General features: G+C 41.8%; 1 protein-coding gene across 1 annotated transcript in view; it reads right to left on the reverse strand.

Moving 5' to 3' along the window:
- Positions 1-167: 167 nt before the first annotated feature.
- FREM3 (FRAS1 related extracellular matrix 3) overlaps positions 168-16,291 on the reverse strand; it is a 64,808-nt gene continuing 48,684 nt past the window's right edge. Inside the window, exons 13-24 of the mRNA XM_068941044.1 lie at positions 15,960-16,118; positions 13,849-14,152; positions 11,617-11,748; positions 10,932-11,263; positions 9,260-9,452; positions 8,389-8,493; positions 8,004-8,131; positions 6,905-7,039; positions 5,830-5,956; positions 4,655-4,842; positions 4,421-4,567; positions 168-3,619 (exon numbers count right to left, since the gene is read on the reverse strand). Of these exons, the coding sequence (XP_068797145.1) occupies positions 3,089-3,619; positions 4,421-4,567; positions 4,655-4,842; positions 5,830-5,956; positions 6,905-7,039; positions 8,004-8,131; positions 8,389-8,493; positions 9,260-9,452; positions 10,932-11,263; positions 11,617-11,748; positions 13,849-14,152; positions 15,960-16,118 (2,481 nt within the window). The 3' untranslated portion in view covers positions 168-3,088. The remainder of the gene's footprint in view (positions 3,620-4,420; positions 4,568-4,654; positions 4,843-5,829; positions 5,957-6,904; positions 7,040-8,003; positions 8,132-8,388; positions 8,494-9,259; positions 9,453-10,931; positions 11,264-11,616; positions 11,749-13,848; positions 14,153-15,959; positions 16,119-16,291) is intronic.

Raw genomic sequence — 16,291 nt, forward strand, 5'->3', positions numbered from 1 at the left:
TCCACTTGAATACCCATTCATGTAGTCACCCCAAACCATTTTTTTACCTATGTGAGCACCTTTTTTCCATTATGATCAACAGAATAATTTGTGTGTTTTTCTTGTTACAAGCCACCCCCCCACACCCATTTAAACCCTATTTTTGGAAATTCTGTGGTTTTGACTTTTACTTATTGAACTTTATTTTACTGCACAAACATGCTGTGTCCCAAGACATTAATGGGAAAGACAGGTATTTGCTTCCTCGAGAACATCTGATCAGCGTGTTATTTGGAACAAAATGAAAACATTTTTTCCACTTACAATTGATGCTAGTAGAAAGGTAAGTAACACTTTTAAGTAAGTTTCTACTTAAGAATGGTAGCACTTTTTTATTGGCAAACAGCAGCAAGTCAGGACACAAAACAGTATATATAACAATCCCTTCTTACAAACAGCTGTGGTAAATACAGAGATGGTCTCGATTTCTGTGAAAAAAAGAGATGCTGACTCTAAGCTGTGCTGGATTCTGTATTGTAATCTTACTGCCAGGCCCCACTCTTCCACTTAGCTAGCCGAATGGTACCACTCAGGATAGCATATATCACTGTGACTAAATTCTGTGTTCCCCAGTGCCATCATCTAATTAAGCATAATTTTGGAATTCACAGGGGTGGGGACATGGGGGGAACAGGACAGAACAGAGTCTCAATTTGAGTTGAGAATTGTTTTACTCAATTTTTGGCTCGTTCAAGAACACTTAATCAAAAGGCATCAGTGTTGTGTAGACACAGAGGCATGACTCCCTAGCGAATCACTTCTTTTGAACTCTTGAACTTTCGCAACTCTAGACTTGAGAAAAAGCTAAGACTTTAAACATGCAAATTTCAGGTACAGCAGCACTATTGTTACTGATGCATTAAGTGAGTTTCTGTTTGCAGGTAGCTAATTTGCAGCCACCAGATGAGAACAGGTTCAGTAACTCTATTTTGCTCTTTAAAAAAAAAAAAAAAAAAGTCGAACTTACTTACCATTTGCAGCAGCCTTGTTAGAGTCGATTCACAAAAAAAATTCTACAAGCTGTAATGTCGTGGCAGCCGCAGAAGAAGACATCATTCTAAATTCCACTTAGCTTAGACGTAATGTCGCCTAAACCAAAATGCTGCAGGAAGACTGAAGATGTCTTCTAAAAGCATGCCTCTTTGCAGGCCCCCCCCTCCCCCCCAAAAAAAAAAAAAAAAAAACCAAGACAAAACAAAACAACAAAACAACAAGCCATGGTAGTTTCCAACTAGCCGACACAGGAAAAACCTTTGGAGGAAGCGGCAAGGAAGGAAGTATTAAAAAAGTAGCTGAGCAGCCATTCATTTGTGGATCCAATTTTCAAGTGCCAGTATGCAGACAGAGAAATAAGCTAAACAAACACTAGCTTCCCTAGTGTTCTACTAGTAACATAAACGCAATTTTTTTTCAAATAGATAGCAGTAAAACAAATAATTTCTGCTGTATAAATGATACAGTTAAGTTCCCCACTTCTAGAGAAAGGCCTAACAACTGACAACAGAAGCTACCTTTTACAAGTATTTGCCGATATTTAGATGGGGGGGTGCGTGTGCGCGTCTGTGTGTAAAGCAAGGGAAATTCCAATACGGGTAATCATCACACAATACGGGGAAAACTGTCACAAGTAGTGTTGTACAAGTACTAGAACCTCTTTAAGAGTGTTTGAAAGCACTTATGCCAGTACCTAAGCCTTAATACTAGTGTTCTCCATATGTTTACAGCAGAACTGCAATTACAACTGTACCTGCGTGAGTCTCCTCCTGCTCTGCATAGGTCTGACGTCCTCACTGGAATTTGAGACAAACCTGTTGCTATCATTCATTTAAAAAAAGAACACTATCATCTACTACTTACCTTCCCTTGTCTAATACTAGTAACGCCTTCCTACCTAGAAATAATTACTGATAATCAAAACAAAACCAAATAGTTCCGTGAAAGCTAGATGTACCTGCAAGTAAAGAGAAAAGAAAGAAGAGGAGAAAAGAAAGAAGAGGAGAAAAGAAAGAAGAGGAGAAAAGAAAGAAGAGGAGAAAAGAAAGAAGAGGAGAAAAGAAAGAAGAGGAGAAAAGAAAGAAGAGGAGAAAAGAAAGAAGAGGAGAAAAGAAAGAAGAGGAGAAAAGAAAGAAGAGGAGAAAAGAAAGAAGAGGAGAAAAGAAAGAAGAGGAGAAAAGAAAGAAGAGGAGAAAAGAAAGAAGAGGAGAAAAGAAAGAAGAGGAGAAAAGAAAAGAAAGAAGAGAAAGAAGAGAAAAGAAAGAAGAGAAAGAAGAGAAAAGAAGAGAAAGAAGAGAAAAGAAAGAGAAAAGAAAGAGAAAAAGAGAAAAGAAAGAGAAAAAGAGAAAAGAGAGAAAAAGAGAAAAGAGAGAGAAAAGAAAGAGAAAAAGAAAAGAAAGAGAAAAAGAAAAGAAAGAGAAAAAGAAAAGAAAGAAAAGAAAAGAAAGAGAAAAAGAAAAGAAAGAAAAGAAAAGAAAGAAAAGAAAAGAAAGAAAAGAAAAGAAAGAAAAGAAAAGAAAGAAAAGAAAAGAAAGAAAAGAAAAGAAAGAAAAGAAAAGAAAGAAAAGAAAAGAAAGAAAAGAAAAGAAAGAGAAAAAGAAAAGAAAGAAAAGAAAGAAAAGAAAAGAAAGAAAAGAAAAGAAAGAAAAGAAAAGAAAGAAAAGAAAAGAAAGAAAAGAAAAGAAAAACCCACCTCCCTTCAAGTATCAGCCTTCCATGGTGGATTGTAAGGCACGTTTACAGCTGGATATTCAAAACATTATCTAGGTTTAAAAAAATAATAATAAAAAAGCATAAACCTGTTCATGGGGGGGGGGTACTAGCTTGAATCCCATAAATAAGTCGTTCACACCTGAACTTAATACACACACCCGGTCAGCATTAGCTGTTCATCAATAATAATGCATGACTTGACTGACTGACTGACTGACTTAGCATTAGAAACAAAGTGGCCAACTGCCTGTGCAAAGGCGTCATCCAAGAGCTAGATTTTTTTTTGAGAGCCTGCTTTTTGATGAAATCACATATCTTAAAAGACAAGCGCCTGAGAAACTGGCTAGACTTCTGAGCTGTCACTGCTGCTGTGGCGTGCGGTCATAGTTTCACTGCTGCTGGAGTAGCGGATAGTTGCTTTGTTTTTCCCAGCAGAGGGCTGTTGTCTTTGTTTCAACAAAAATAGAATTAGGACCACAGTGCAGACCAGAAACAGCAATCCTGTCAATCCTCCAGTAACAGGTACAATATTATTTTCAGAGTCCTTGCTTGTGACTTCCAAAACTGGCCTGAAATGCGGCATGCTGGTTGGGAACATGTCTTTCTGGATGACAACAGCTTTGTTGGAACGGTCAAGAGCAACATGCTGAATGTTTGTGCCCCTGTTTTTATGTGCTCCGATGTCTCGCATGAAGGCAGGGGTTTCTGGGTTGGCTCTTCTGCTGCGTTTCAAGGCTGTGGTGTTAACGCTGCTGTTAGCAGAAGACAACACATGGTGAAAGTCAAGGCTTCTTTTGCCATTGTGCCTATTTGCATTTTCTTTTGATTGGACCATATAAATAGTGTGAATGTACCATTCTCGGCCTGCTGCCACCTTAAAGAAAAAAGAAGACAAAACAACCCCCACCCCACACACATGCATTTAATGGTAGAAATAGGCACCTAGAAACAAGATTAATCTTTCCTTAATGCAGGCTTCTAATGAAGATCAAATAAATCGTGTCTTCTAAGTGCCTGTTTCTTTCCAGTATTTATGTAGGAAGGCTATTGTCACTACCTAGCACAGACTGGTCTTAATTTAGGTGAGAACTCAGCCTAAACTCCACTTTAGGGGAGCTAAATACGCTCTGTTAAGGGATTTGAATTTGTCTGACTTATTTAAAACAGGGTGCAGAGTTGTTCTTTTTATTTCATGATGTCATATATGAACAGATTACCATTTTTTTCCATTTTTTTTCCAGTCACAAGCAAACTCAATCCAATTTCTTAGTTTTCTCCTCTATAATAAGGTCCCCATGGCAAGCTAAAACAGTGACTTTGCTCCCAGTCACAGGTGTACCTGTCCTCAAAAACAGCAAGGCTGCCAAAGAGTATCTCAGTATTACAAAGCAATGCTGTCATAGTCTCTACACTGTTAGCAGGAGGGAACAAAGTAAACATGTTGCTTAAGTCAGAAATCTAAACTCTAAAGGAAAATAAGGACTGATATGATGAATTAAAAAGGCTCTTCCAAATACGGCTGTCCAAATTTTAGTTGGTTCTTATCTAAAATTTTTGAGAATGACAGAAACAACACTACCATAGAGACCATGATTACCAGTATCTTCTTTTCGCCACTTCAGGCTTCTTTTACCCTGAAAGAACGTTTCTGCAATAGATTTATCAGACAACTTACCTGGAAGAGCGGAGCAGATGATAGGCTGAAACCATCAGAGCCGGGCTGTTTTACCAAAGGAGAAGCATCTGTATGATCAACTGCTAGTGTAGCATGAAATTCCAGCTCTCCAAAGGCTCTTGCTTGGGTCTCAGGTTGAGCTTTGTCCTATGGGGAACAAGTTTAGTATTTCCACGTTCACTCGGACATCAGCAGCGTGAAAAGGCACGCTACGTGAAGTCTAAATTTACATACCAGGATCTTGAATCTGTACAAGAGGGAAGGTGAGTCAGCCAGACAGCCGTACTCCTGATTGTCTGGACTGTACTTTGGCACATACCCATCGGCACCAGTGCAAAGGAACACCTTCTCGATGGTGCAGCTGAAGGAGTCACCGAGGTTCTGAACTGGATCCACCATCACTCGGCCATAGATTTCAGATCCTAGCAAACCAGAGTCATACGTATTACATTATACTAGTCAATAAAATTATTAAAGCAACATATTACCAAACCATTGTGACTGTATTGTTAAAATTACCTAGCTTTAAGTATATTTCCCTTTGCACATAAAAACAGTAAGTTTCATGGCTCTTACTACTAATTTATCATGGGCTTCAGTGTTTTCTCTGTTACAGTTCGGACTACGGGTCTTACAATGCAGCCCTTTTCAAGCATGTTTTTCCTTTCTCTTCACTAGAGGGCAACCCATATTCACATACAAAAAGTTACCCAACCTGATCACTATTATATCAAGCAATGATAAATTTCCTTGCAGAGCATTTGGGTTTCGAACCAATACTTCAAATAAGGGACCCATTAAAAACAAAATTAGTTCTGGTTCAGTACTGCACCTGATCACAGCTCCAGGCAGACAACGAGTACAACATGTGGGAGCACCTGCCTTGGCCAGAACTCAAAAAAGCAAGAGAGGGTCTGAATGAGCAGCTTGCCTGTAGCCAAATCCAATTTCTGCATTTCTGACTAGAACGAACTAAGCACTGAAACTACTTAGCCCTGCCAAAAGAGGGCAAAAAGTTCTAGCCAGCAGCTTCAAAGCCAGACAACCAGGGCGAGAGGAATCTGTGATTATGCAGTAGTTGAACAAGGGTTTTTTTCACAACTGCAACGTCAGATTCAGGCACTTAAATTCTGCACCTACCTTTTGAATTCTTTTCCTATCAGATCCCATAAACAGAACGAAAGCCTCTTTCAGTTATACTAAATTACATCATACTTTACTACTTCTATATTTTACTTTTTTGCAATGGAAACACACATACACAAAACCAATATGTTGCTAAAATGGGTTAGAAAAACTAGTAAAATACATAGTTGAGTCTTGTTAAAAGTGGTGCTGCTTTTATTTAGCCTTCACAACAGACTGAATGCACAACTAATTTTATTTTCATTTTTATTTTATTTTTTTACCTTCAGTAAAGGCCACATCAGCGCCATCTCCAAATCCCATTGACCCATCAGATATCCAAAGCTCCTTTTTGGACAGCAGGAACATTTGAGTATTTAGACTGAATTCTGCTGCCACTGGGTCACTGACCTGTGGGGAAAAGTGAAATTAAATGATGAAAAACATCTCTTAGCTGTAGCTTTATAAAGATCATCGTTCACCGCTGCCATAGTAGTGATGTGCCGACAAAGCCTTTCAGTAGAACCCAGCACTTCTAGACATCACTCCTACGCGCGGTGTCTCCTATTCCCTGCTTCTTACCTTGGCCCATTAAAACACACAATTGTGCTTCTAAGTACAATTGTTATTCTAAGAGGTTTTAAAAGGTCCAGCACATTTATTCAAACTTAAATCTCAGATTTAGAGTCCTCAAGCTCCAAATGCTATCTAAGTCATTCCCCATAGTAACAGCAAAGGAAAATCTGGCCTCTATACCATTCTGCAGTATTAAGTTAGCACTACTTGGTGGACTTTTGCATTCTTTTTTTTTTTTGGCATTAACTTTTTTTTTTTTTTTGCACAGGAAAATTGTCACACAACCACACTAATTCTGAATGAAGTGCTTCTCACTGGTTTCGAAAAAGACCTTCTCAATACAATTCTATTACAATGATTCACAGCTTTAAAAAAAAAGAACTTTGGGACTACAACATTCCTTTTGAAAACAATCTGACTTTGCAGTAATATTCCTCCTCCCTGAAAAAATAACCAGCCCAGTAGTCGGGAACAGGATGGTCTATGAGATAGATAAATGGAAAAATAAGTGTTTAATTACTGGGAAAAAATTACTTAGTTTGATTTATGTCACATGAGAAACTGAGATTTCTAGCAGACTAAAAACACTGTAAAAAGCTCCATCTGAAGCCATCTGACATGCCCCAGCTATTTTTTCCTGACAATGGCTACAGGATTACTTATGCCAGAACATCTCATTCAGTGGTTACAGAACACCTGCTTTCCAGCCTAAATTTGTTTTTGGCTAGTTTTGCCCACTAAATTTTGTGTAAAAAAATGGAAGACCTAAGGAAAATGCTGTACCTGTTGGAACCTGATGTCCAGATCAAAGGCAATTGGCTCCCGTGGGCTGCAGATGACAGGAAGGGCATATTCCTGGCTGGGTGCAGCAGTACAGGGGATAAATTTCACAGTGTAAGTACCTGAGTAATCTCGTACCTGGGAAAAGATTGGAGAAGTGAGCATTCTCCACAGTCTCTGAACAATCACTCTTTCAGCTCATGTTGCCCCTGAAACCAAGCTGTATTCCCAGCAGCAACCTAAATGCTTTCACAAGCCTAGTGCTTCACTTCATGCAGGAAGTGTTTGCACCAGCACTGTCGGTGCACTTCAACAGTGGAGGCAAGGCACTGACACATGCTGCTTCTCTTCTGCTCTGTAAAATGAGGACAAATAACACACACCTACTAACAAGCCTTTGAGGGACTGACCTTGCCTCGGTAGTGGTGGGAATCAAACATGCCAGATTTGCCCAAATCTAACATACTAAACCTGTCTGAAGAGGAGATGATTTTTGCCATTTTTTCCTGTGTGAGTGCAAATTGCCCCTTTCTTGCCAGCTCAGTGAGAGCTCAGCACCTGGGCTGTCTCTCTCTCACAGACACAAGATACTTTTAAGCAGGACTCTTTTCCCTATTTTAGAGGCACAGGCTCCTGGGGCACAGTGGTTCCCACTGACTCCTGAGCTCAGCAGGAGCTAAGAAACTTTGTCGCACATTAGGAAAAGATCCTGCCTCTAAGAACAGCAGCAGCAGCCCTTGGATCACAGTTTCCTGACAATGCCGAGGGAGATAACATTTCTCATAAAGGCACATTCTCCAAGAGAGGCCACAGCTCCAGCACTGGCCTGCTTAATGAATGGTATCTGCTAGCATTAGCGGGAGTGGGGGATTCAGGCCTCTGGACTTGAAACCTGGGGACACCAGGGGCTGATAGTTCATTATATAATGAAAATACAAAGCAGTAAGTGAAAACACAATAGCAGTAAGCTATTATTATATGCAATTCTATCCAAATAAGTTGATGCCAACTGATCTGACAGTGCAGATGACTGCATAGAAAGTATACTAAAAAGTGATCGTTCCCTTTGCTTCTCTAGGTTGAAGTCTGAATGTAAACTCACAGCAAAGTCGGAGATAAAACTCCACTGCTGCACAGGCTGGTCAAAGGTTGGCTCACTTCGTAACAGACTGAGTGTAAAGGCGAGGCCAGGGTGGTCAGCAGACATCACCATTGAGGACAGAGATGTTCCTGAAAGAACAGAAGGCAAATTATAATTTGCCATAATTAATACTAACGCCTAGCATGGAATAAAATCAGCACACATAAGCAAAGAAACAAGAGAGAAGAAAGAAACTAACTAACACCCCAGAAAAGGGAGTTCCCTTGTTACTTATTTCCCTTCCATGCTGAGACAGACCCTTTGTTGAAAAATACTTTTCCCCTCTGCTGGGCAGACAGAGCTAGAGACACCCTGGCTAGTGCAGGCGGACAGGCCAGGTACATACCCGGGTGAGACATCACTAGCAGGCCCCGGAACCGAATCTCCGTTCGGAAGTTCACCACTAGTTGCCCTCCGTCATTGATCCTCATGCTCGTGGGATAGAGGGATCCTACAGAAAAAACACAGTACTTACCATTAATATTTCCAATGTATTTTTTTAAATGAAGGCTCTTCAGATATTTTCTATATGTGGAGATCTGAAACGCTTTACCAAAGCTCTTGTGCTCTTTGGAGAAATTAAAATCTGCCCTGTTTTGAGCAGATCTCCAGACTGACTAACTTCAAAAGAAATAAATTGACTTATACCAGCTGACAGTCTACTCCACTGGGACAGCTTTTTTCTCCCTTGTGCTGGCATAAGACCAGACTCACCTGGAGTATATTCACATACACTGATGTAATAGAGTGCAGGTAGAAAAAGCATAGGGTCTAGGACTTTTTTCCCCCTTCACACAGACACCAAGGCTACTTGCTCCAGTAAGGTCCCTTTTGCAGGCACTGAGACACTTCCACTGCACAGGTCTATATGTAAATGCTTTCACTGCTCCATAACTCTGTACCAATTCATCACTACAATCTAACCCCCATAAGAACACCTGCTTTAGAGTTGGTCTATGCACTAATTTGTCTAATTTTTGATAGATTAAAAGCAGCATGCACTTGGGGAAAGATTCAGAACATCTAATTTAATTACATGTGGCATTAAAAACCAAACACCATGGTCCTTTGGTTGCGTGTTTTAAGTGGGAGAGTTAGGCTTGCTGTTACTATGTATGACATTCTCAAGGCTAAAAAGCATCCTCTTCATTGACTGCATGGCTCCCACCAGCAGAAAGTGGAGTAAGGTGGAGTTTAAAAATGAAGGATCAGCTCACCTTGGAGCTGTGATTCCGGAGGGCTGCCTATCCCATCTTTCCATAGGATAGCAGTGTCGTACACAAAGGTGAGTCTCAGCTCAGACTGCAAGTCAAAATGCTGCCAGCCACCAACTGCGGCAGGGGAGTGGAAAACATAGGAGACATAAAGGGGAACCCGCAGTGTGACATATGACTGTACCAGATTTAAGACCTGAAAAACATCAAGGTACAGGGTTACTGCATGCAGTCTGAAAAAAAAAAAAAAAAAGAGCTTTTCTGCCAACCTTGCATTCTCTTGAATTGCACTCTTTAAACCTAAGCAGAAAAACTGCACAGAAATATTTTTCTTATTGACAGCACTTTCATTTCTGATCCTGCACACCACCTTACTTGATAGCGTCTCCAAATCTTTGCCAGCGTAACAGGGTTAGTGCCTCTCCAAAAAAAAGGACTAGCAAAGCTTTTGCTTTACCTTGGAGAAGAAAACAGCCTCCAAAACAAACTCTACTGAAATCAAAGGTGGCCTAAAAGACAACCAGAATTCCTCAGCTTTCTCAGGTGTTAAGAAATTAAACCTACATTCATAAATCAGTCCTGTAAGTAACGCTTAACTGTACAATAGGCTAAACTCAATCAATTTTGGCACCCTCACACACTGCTGTTTAAACCTACAGTCTGAGTTTTAGAGTTCTCTCTCTTTCCATCTCTCCCTCTTTCTCTCCACCTTTCATCTGCCAAGCGGCCAGAAAGGGATGGCCAAGCAGATAATTAGCAAATAATATTCTTTAGATACTGAGTATCAATTGAAAAGGTAACAGTTTAGCTCCTACAGAAATAACAAAGTGATGAAGCTGCTGAAACTGATTCAAGGCAGCATTGCTCTGCAGCCCCCTGGAATTACCCCTAACATGGATGCAATTGCTACAGGGCCCTTGTGCGCTGGCCTACTTTCTAAGTAACTGCAATGTGCTGTTGAACACTGCTCAGGAGAGCCACCAGGCCTGCTCTGTGGTCAATGCTGAAGTAATTCATACCAAAGATCTGCTACAGTGGCCTATTTTACTCAGTAGGGTAGAAACCCATATTTTGGGTACTTTTTTTTTTTTCCCCTATCAACCAACCTTTTACTTATACTACCTCACCTATTTGACAGCTCTGCCTAAATCCTGAAATAGTTGCACTGTACATCTGCCAATTTTAAATTAGAGCTTCTAATTTAAAAAACTATGAGGTTTTTTAAAGCACTTCTTTCTAAAGCCCCAGCATACACATAGAGGGTCAATAACATACCTTACACATACAGTTTACTTCTAGAAGGCCATAAAGCTATAGTCTCTCCTTTGCATACACTGACACATGGAATTTGGCTCATAGCACAAGCACGTGCACAGTCTGTAAAGCTCTCTGGGTCAAAAAAGCAGAGTTTCTAAAAAATCCAGGCTAAGAGCAGCAGCAATACAGTAAGCTGTGCTCAATTACAGGGAAGAAAAATGAATCACAGCTGGGCAGAGAAATACAATGCATAGGAACAAGCCTGTACTTCTAAAACATTTATGCTAAGGGAACATGCATTAAACTGTCTGCATAGTGACTAAACCCCTTCTCATGTAATCCTTAGAAACGCTCTTTGCTTGGACTTGTTCTTCCACAGACTAGTCCTGGGAGAGGAAGGTGTGTCAGTGCCACATACCTGCCCATCTGTGCCAACGGAGCCACCGCAGTCTGCCAGCAGCTCAGACATATCATAGTAACTGTTGAACTCCCAAAGGCAAGCATCGAGGTTGAGGTTCCGGTAGAAGCGCAAGGTTTTAGCGGATCGAAGAGCACTGCTATACTGGTAAGGTGATGTTTCTCCAATCACTTTGGGGTTCTTAGTTCCCTCTGTTATAAAGCCATGTTTGGTCTGGATCTCATCATAGTCCAGCAGGTTGGAGCACTTGTGGTGTCCCACACGAGCGCCATCTGGACTAAGCGTTAGCTCAAAGTTGGATAAGGGGCGTGTGGAGATAACTGGCAGCATTCCTGAAACACAGAAGCCACACGATCCATTAGCATCCTTATCTGCATCCATTATCTGCTTGTGAACATATTTTTAGTGCTGGAGTCTGGAAATGTAAGAGGTTAGGATGTCCGAGGTTTCATCCATACATTAACTTTGCAATTGGTAAGTTGTTGCTTAAACATAGATCATTCATGGCTTTGCTGCAACGCAGTAAACAATTGCCCTTTTTGAACAAGTCTGCCAAGCACGTTTTGGCCTATCTCTGATTAGAACTAAAATACTGCTTTTACTTTGAGAGATAAACCTGCCAGAGAGGAAAAGTCCAAAGCAATGTGCATTACATAAGAGTGTACTCTAGCCACCCAGTGCTTACCATCCATATGGGGCATAGTGACTGTTAATCGGATCAGACTGGGATAGTCAGGATCATCTGCACCTGTGTAGCGAATTTTAGCTGAGAAAGGCTCTGCTCCTACTGTTCCTGGGATGCGAGGTTGACAAAGACCTGAGCAAAGGGAAAAGATGGACTGTGAGATGTCAGATGAACTGTGTTCGTGAACTGTCTAAAGAAGCTTGGAGATGTCTGTCCATAGAGCCAGGTTAGAACAGTACAGCTTCACCCATGTTGCCTACTGTAACCGCTAGGGCCAAGACTTCATGTACCCATGCAGTGTCCATAGCAGGGCATGTCCTTTCCAGAGGGGAAGGGAAAGCAGAACGCAAATTTTCCATACTTCAGCAATGGCTGAGGAACCTGACCCGCTTCATGATGAGTGTTTGTCCTTCCTCCCTAGAAAAGTGGAGATGCCAACACCCTACCAGCATTTACCTTGGCAGCCAGCACTCATTGGGGTGAAGGGCTGGGTAGTTCACAACTGCAGCTGAGCTCTTCCAACAAAGAATAGGCTGCCTAAACAGAGCCATTGTCTTGCAGTCCACAGCTAACTAAAATTCACAGGCCCACTGCTCTGCGGGTTCCGCTACTTATGCTAGAGACACATTTTGGGCTCTTTTCCTCAATCAGGGGGAAAAAAAAAAGATAATTTCTGATCAAATTACACAAAGACCAAACACTTGAGGTCTGTAGCAGTAAATCCAAAAAGGAGCTAAGATACATAATTGCCACTTTAGGGCAAACCTAACACTTCAGAGACCCAGGGAACCTTCACAAGCTACTGCCTAACTTTGCAAGTATGGAAAGTCCCGAGGGAGCTACTTTTCAGCCACTGAGTATGAACACAACTGCCTAAAACCCTGATGGATTTCAGTCCTGGACTGTATGCCCAAAAACAACTTGCGATCCTAACAAAAAAATACTGCCTCTATCCACAAACTTTGTCTTGGCTTGATGATAGACCACCATAGCTACAAGAGCACTATCAAAGCCCGGTATCACAAGGCTTTTTCAGTTCTTTCCACAGATTCTAGTTCTCCTGGGGGTCTTGCACTATTGCTGGAGGACATGGGGGAGGAACACGCCCAGATGCAGCAAGACTGAACGGTGCCAAAGAGAGAGAGTTGAGGCTGAGAAAAGCATGTGGGAAGCACAGTCTGACTCACTCATGTAATCAGGGGGCTAGTGCTTCTCTCACCCATTTCATTACCTATTCTAAATCAAACAATTTAGCCCAGAGATATAGAGGAACATTTATGCCCCAAATACACAGCAGTTCAGCTGTGCACCCTGGGATGCAGAAAAGTCAGGCTCCTGCTCTAATTTGGGCAGAACAGGACTTTAAGTCACCTCCCAAGTAACTGTTCTAGCCACTAAGTGGTTGAGCCTAAAGGTGCATTTTCCTCAACCCAATTTTCTGAGACAAAGCAACAGTTTAGATATACACATTTAGAGAACGATCACAGTTAAGCAGCCTGAGTTAGCCCAGAACTAGGGCATATCCCTGCTTTCTGAGAGGCACTGGCTTAGTTCTCAGCATTTCCATCTCATTTTTTGTAGGTCCCAAATCTCCTTTTGGCTTCAGCTTTCTTCCTCAAATTTCTACCTCTTTCCATGTACCCTTTAGATGTGCTAGGTGCCTCACACAAGGCTGTGAATATCTCTGGGCATCTGGATGTACCAGTTATATACACAGTGCTGCAGCATCCGAATTTACTTGCGGATTTCAGGCCCCCAACCCTTTCCAGCAGCTATATTTTAACTGGCTCTAGTCTGCAGGTCTTCAGATGGCATCAAACTCAACACATCACAGAGTAGCTGTGTTGTTTAAACTGATACCACATGGAAACAGAAGTGCATGCATGCGTATGTATGCTAAGAAAAGTAAAGGATCCAAGACTGGGATGGTCAAATTCTGCTCGTGTCTCCAGTCAGCTTAGGTGTAAAAAATCATTATCACCACACACTCTCCCATCATTTACACATGAGCTATGACGGGAACAAACTCCTGAAATACCAAAGCTGATGATGCAATTACATGATGCTCTTAGCATAGCAACAGTCCTGTATACGGAAAAAATAAATGTACAACTGACATATGGGCACTAAAGACCTAGAATAAAATATGCCCATAGCGGACCTGCATCAGCGGCAAGCACTACTTTATCTTTGCCCAAGAAAGGCTTCCATCTTCCTGTCATTACCACTCACCTTCCTCTCTGCTTACTGTATAAATTGGACTCAGCAGCTCCAGACCTGCATCACCGTTGGCATTCACAGCTCGTGCTGCACACTGAAGCCTGGAGCCTGCCTGGAAGTATACAGAGTCCAGGGAGATGGATTTGGTGTTGGTAAAAAAAATGTTGGCATCCACTTCCCTCATTGGGCTGGTGACACCGTCGCTGCCACTTGGAGCACTGACAAGCCAGCGGTACAGGGTCAGGGTATCATTGATGTTTTCTGTGGCACAGATGGATCCAGTCTTGTCGTACTCTGAATACTTGGGATTACATGCCTACAGGTGAGCATATACACAAAATAAATGGGGTTATCTATACTTACTCATGCCTGCTCCAGGCAAGCAAAATGTTAAGTATTATTCCAACAGCACCATGCTTGTTACTAAAAATGTAACAGCAAAATAATGGACTTAACGCAGACTATTTTTCTCTTAATTGATGGGATGGGAATGAAAGCCAGCTTTTTTTTTTAATTAAAAACCAAGACCTAAAAAAAAAAAGGCAGACCGCTATATGCTGCTACTATGACTTGTGTATTTGTCATCTCTGACCATGCAGCTTTGGAAAATGCTGGTGCTAACTTCAAAAACTGACCACTTATTCAACTAGCTCAAAACTGGGTCAAGTCTCCCAAATTCAGACACCCTTGTTTGGGAATCCCAGAGTGAACTACCCTAACAGATTAGGAACTGCTAAAAACATGAATTGAATGGCCTCAGTTCATACTGCCCTAGTAAAGAGCTGCCACAGCTACAACTGTTCCCTCCCCAACAGTTTGTTGCTGCTCCTATGGTAGAATCAACCAGGAGTAAAGATGCATGCTTGCCTTTTATTAGTGCAGAATTCAGCTTTTTTTTTTTAAACTCAAAATCTACCTTTATTAATGGTTTAAAACAGTTGACTTTACACAGAACCAGCATACACACAAACATGTGTCCCTCAGCCAGCTCTGTCTGGGACAGCAGCCTCCTGGGACAGATGGCTGATACCAGGGGCTGTTCAGACAAGTTTGGTAAAATTTGCTGCTCACTGCACAGCTCTGCTCACAAAGCCCATGACAGGAACCGTTTCTGGAAAACTGTACCACCCAGCTGTGGTCCTCACTTGGGCAGTGCTCAGCTCCTCCTCATCTTCCTGCCTGCTCAGCTTTGGATTTAGAAATCTCTATTTTTCTGGCCCTAACTCTATGCATGCCAGCCATCCCCTGGAACTGGTTATTAGTTTGACAGCACAGTCCAGTACCAAAGACCTATTCAGGCCAGTGAGAGACACTCCCTGCAGAAACAGCTGCTGCAGTAGGTTAGGGGTGTTACTGACCCCCTCTTGAAAGCTCTTGTTCCCAGAGTTAGGGCAGCAGGTGACTTGTACGAGTGCCTTTGACATTTCTGTATGAGGTCTTACACCTCACGCTTATTTCCCCTGCAGTTAAAGCAAAGAGGTTGGATGTGGTGCTGGAAGTCGAAGTACCCCTGTGCTGATCACTCTGCAGAGCAAGGGGTGCACTGCTGGGGGCAGTGAGCTTGCAGGCAGCCCTAGCTGTGCTCTACAGACACCCACCCGCTTCACAGTGGTGGTGTGGGGTCAAAGCACTTTAGCATTGCACCCTCAGCTTAGCACAGTCCAGTCCCCTTTTCAGCCTCAGTTTCCCCATATGCCAAGTGAATCCAGCATTCACGTAGGGGTGCTAAATAAAATCAGCCTAAAATCAGTTGCACTAATGATAAATCAATTTCATTATTCATGGCTGATTCTCCTTATGACTCACAGAATTCTGTACCAGCCACCCAAATATCTGGCAACGCTTGATGGTTTTACTACAACATTAAAGCCACTGTGGTGGAATACTCTAAGCCATCCATGCGTTTTTGGTGCAGGTAGAGAGTTTAGAACAAAACAAAAAAGTTGCTGACATTTAGGCTCTCTCCAGTCTCAGTCAAGTGTAGTAATAGCAAGCACTACCAGGCTGCTACTTTTAGCTCTCATTTTCCAGAAATGAGTAATTTTTCTTTTTTTCCTTTTTTTTTTGTGCTCCAGAGTATGGAATTAGTAAGCTGGACAAAAGCACAAAGAAACAAGCCTTACCGTTACGCACACAACAGGATAGCCGGTCAGAGGGTGCGGATTCTCTTTGCTTTTAGAAGTATCATCATACATCAGAAGTGAGACAACCTGGGGCACGGCTGGGAATGTCACATCTGCAACGCTGTCCATTTCTTCAATGTACACGATAGCTTTACTCATCTGAGTTGAGAGAGAGAAAAGGTTACGTTTACTGCTGAAAACAAGGGATGGAGGAAGAAGTAGTGCAAGCAACTTAATTTCCGTCACCAAACTCATTCTGATTTTACTCACTGTTTCTTGATAAAACTGTGACCTGTTTTAAGAAAGGTTCTCTCCTCCGTGGTTTTCATAGG

The sequence above is a fragment of the Struthio camelus genome, chromosome 4, assembly GCF_040807025.1.
Source record: "Struthio camelus isolate bStrCam1 chromosome 4, bStrCam1.hap1, whole genome shotgun sequence".
Taxonomy (NCBI): Eukaryota; Metazoa; Chordata; class Aves; order Struthioniformes; family Struthionidae; genus Struthio; species Struthio camelus.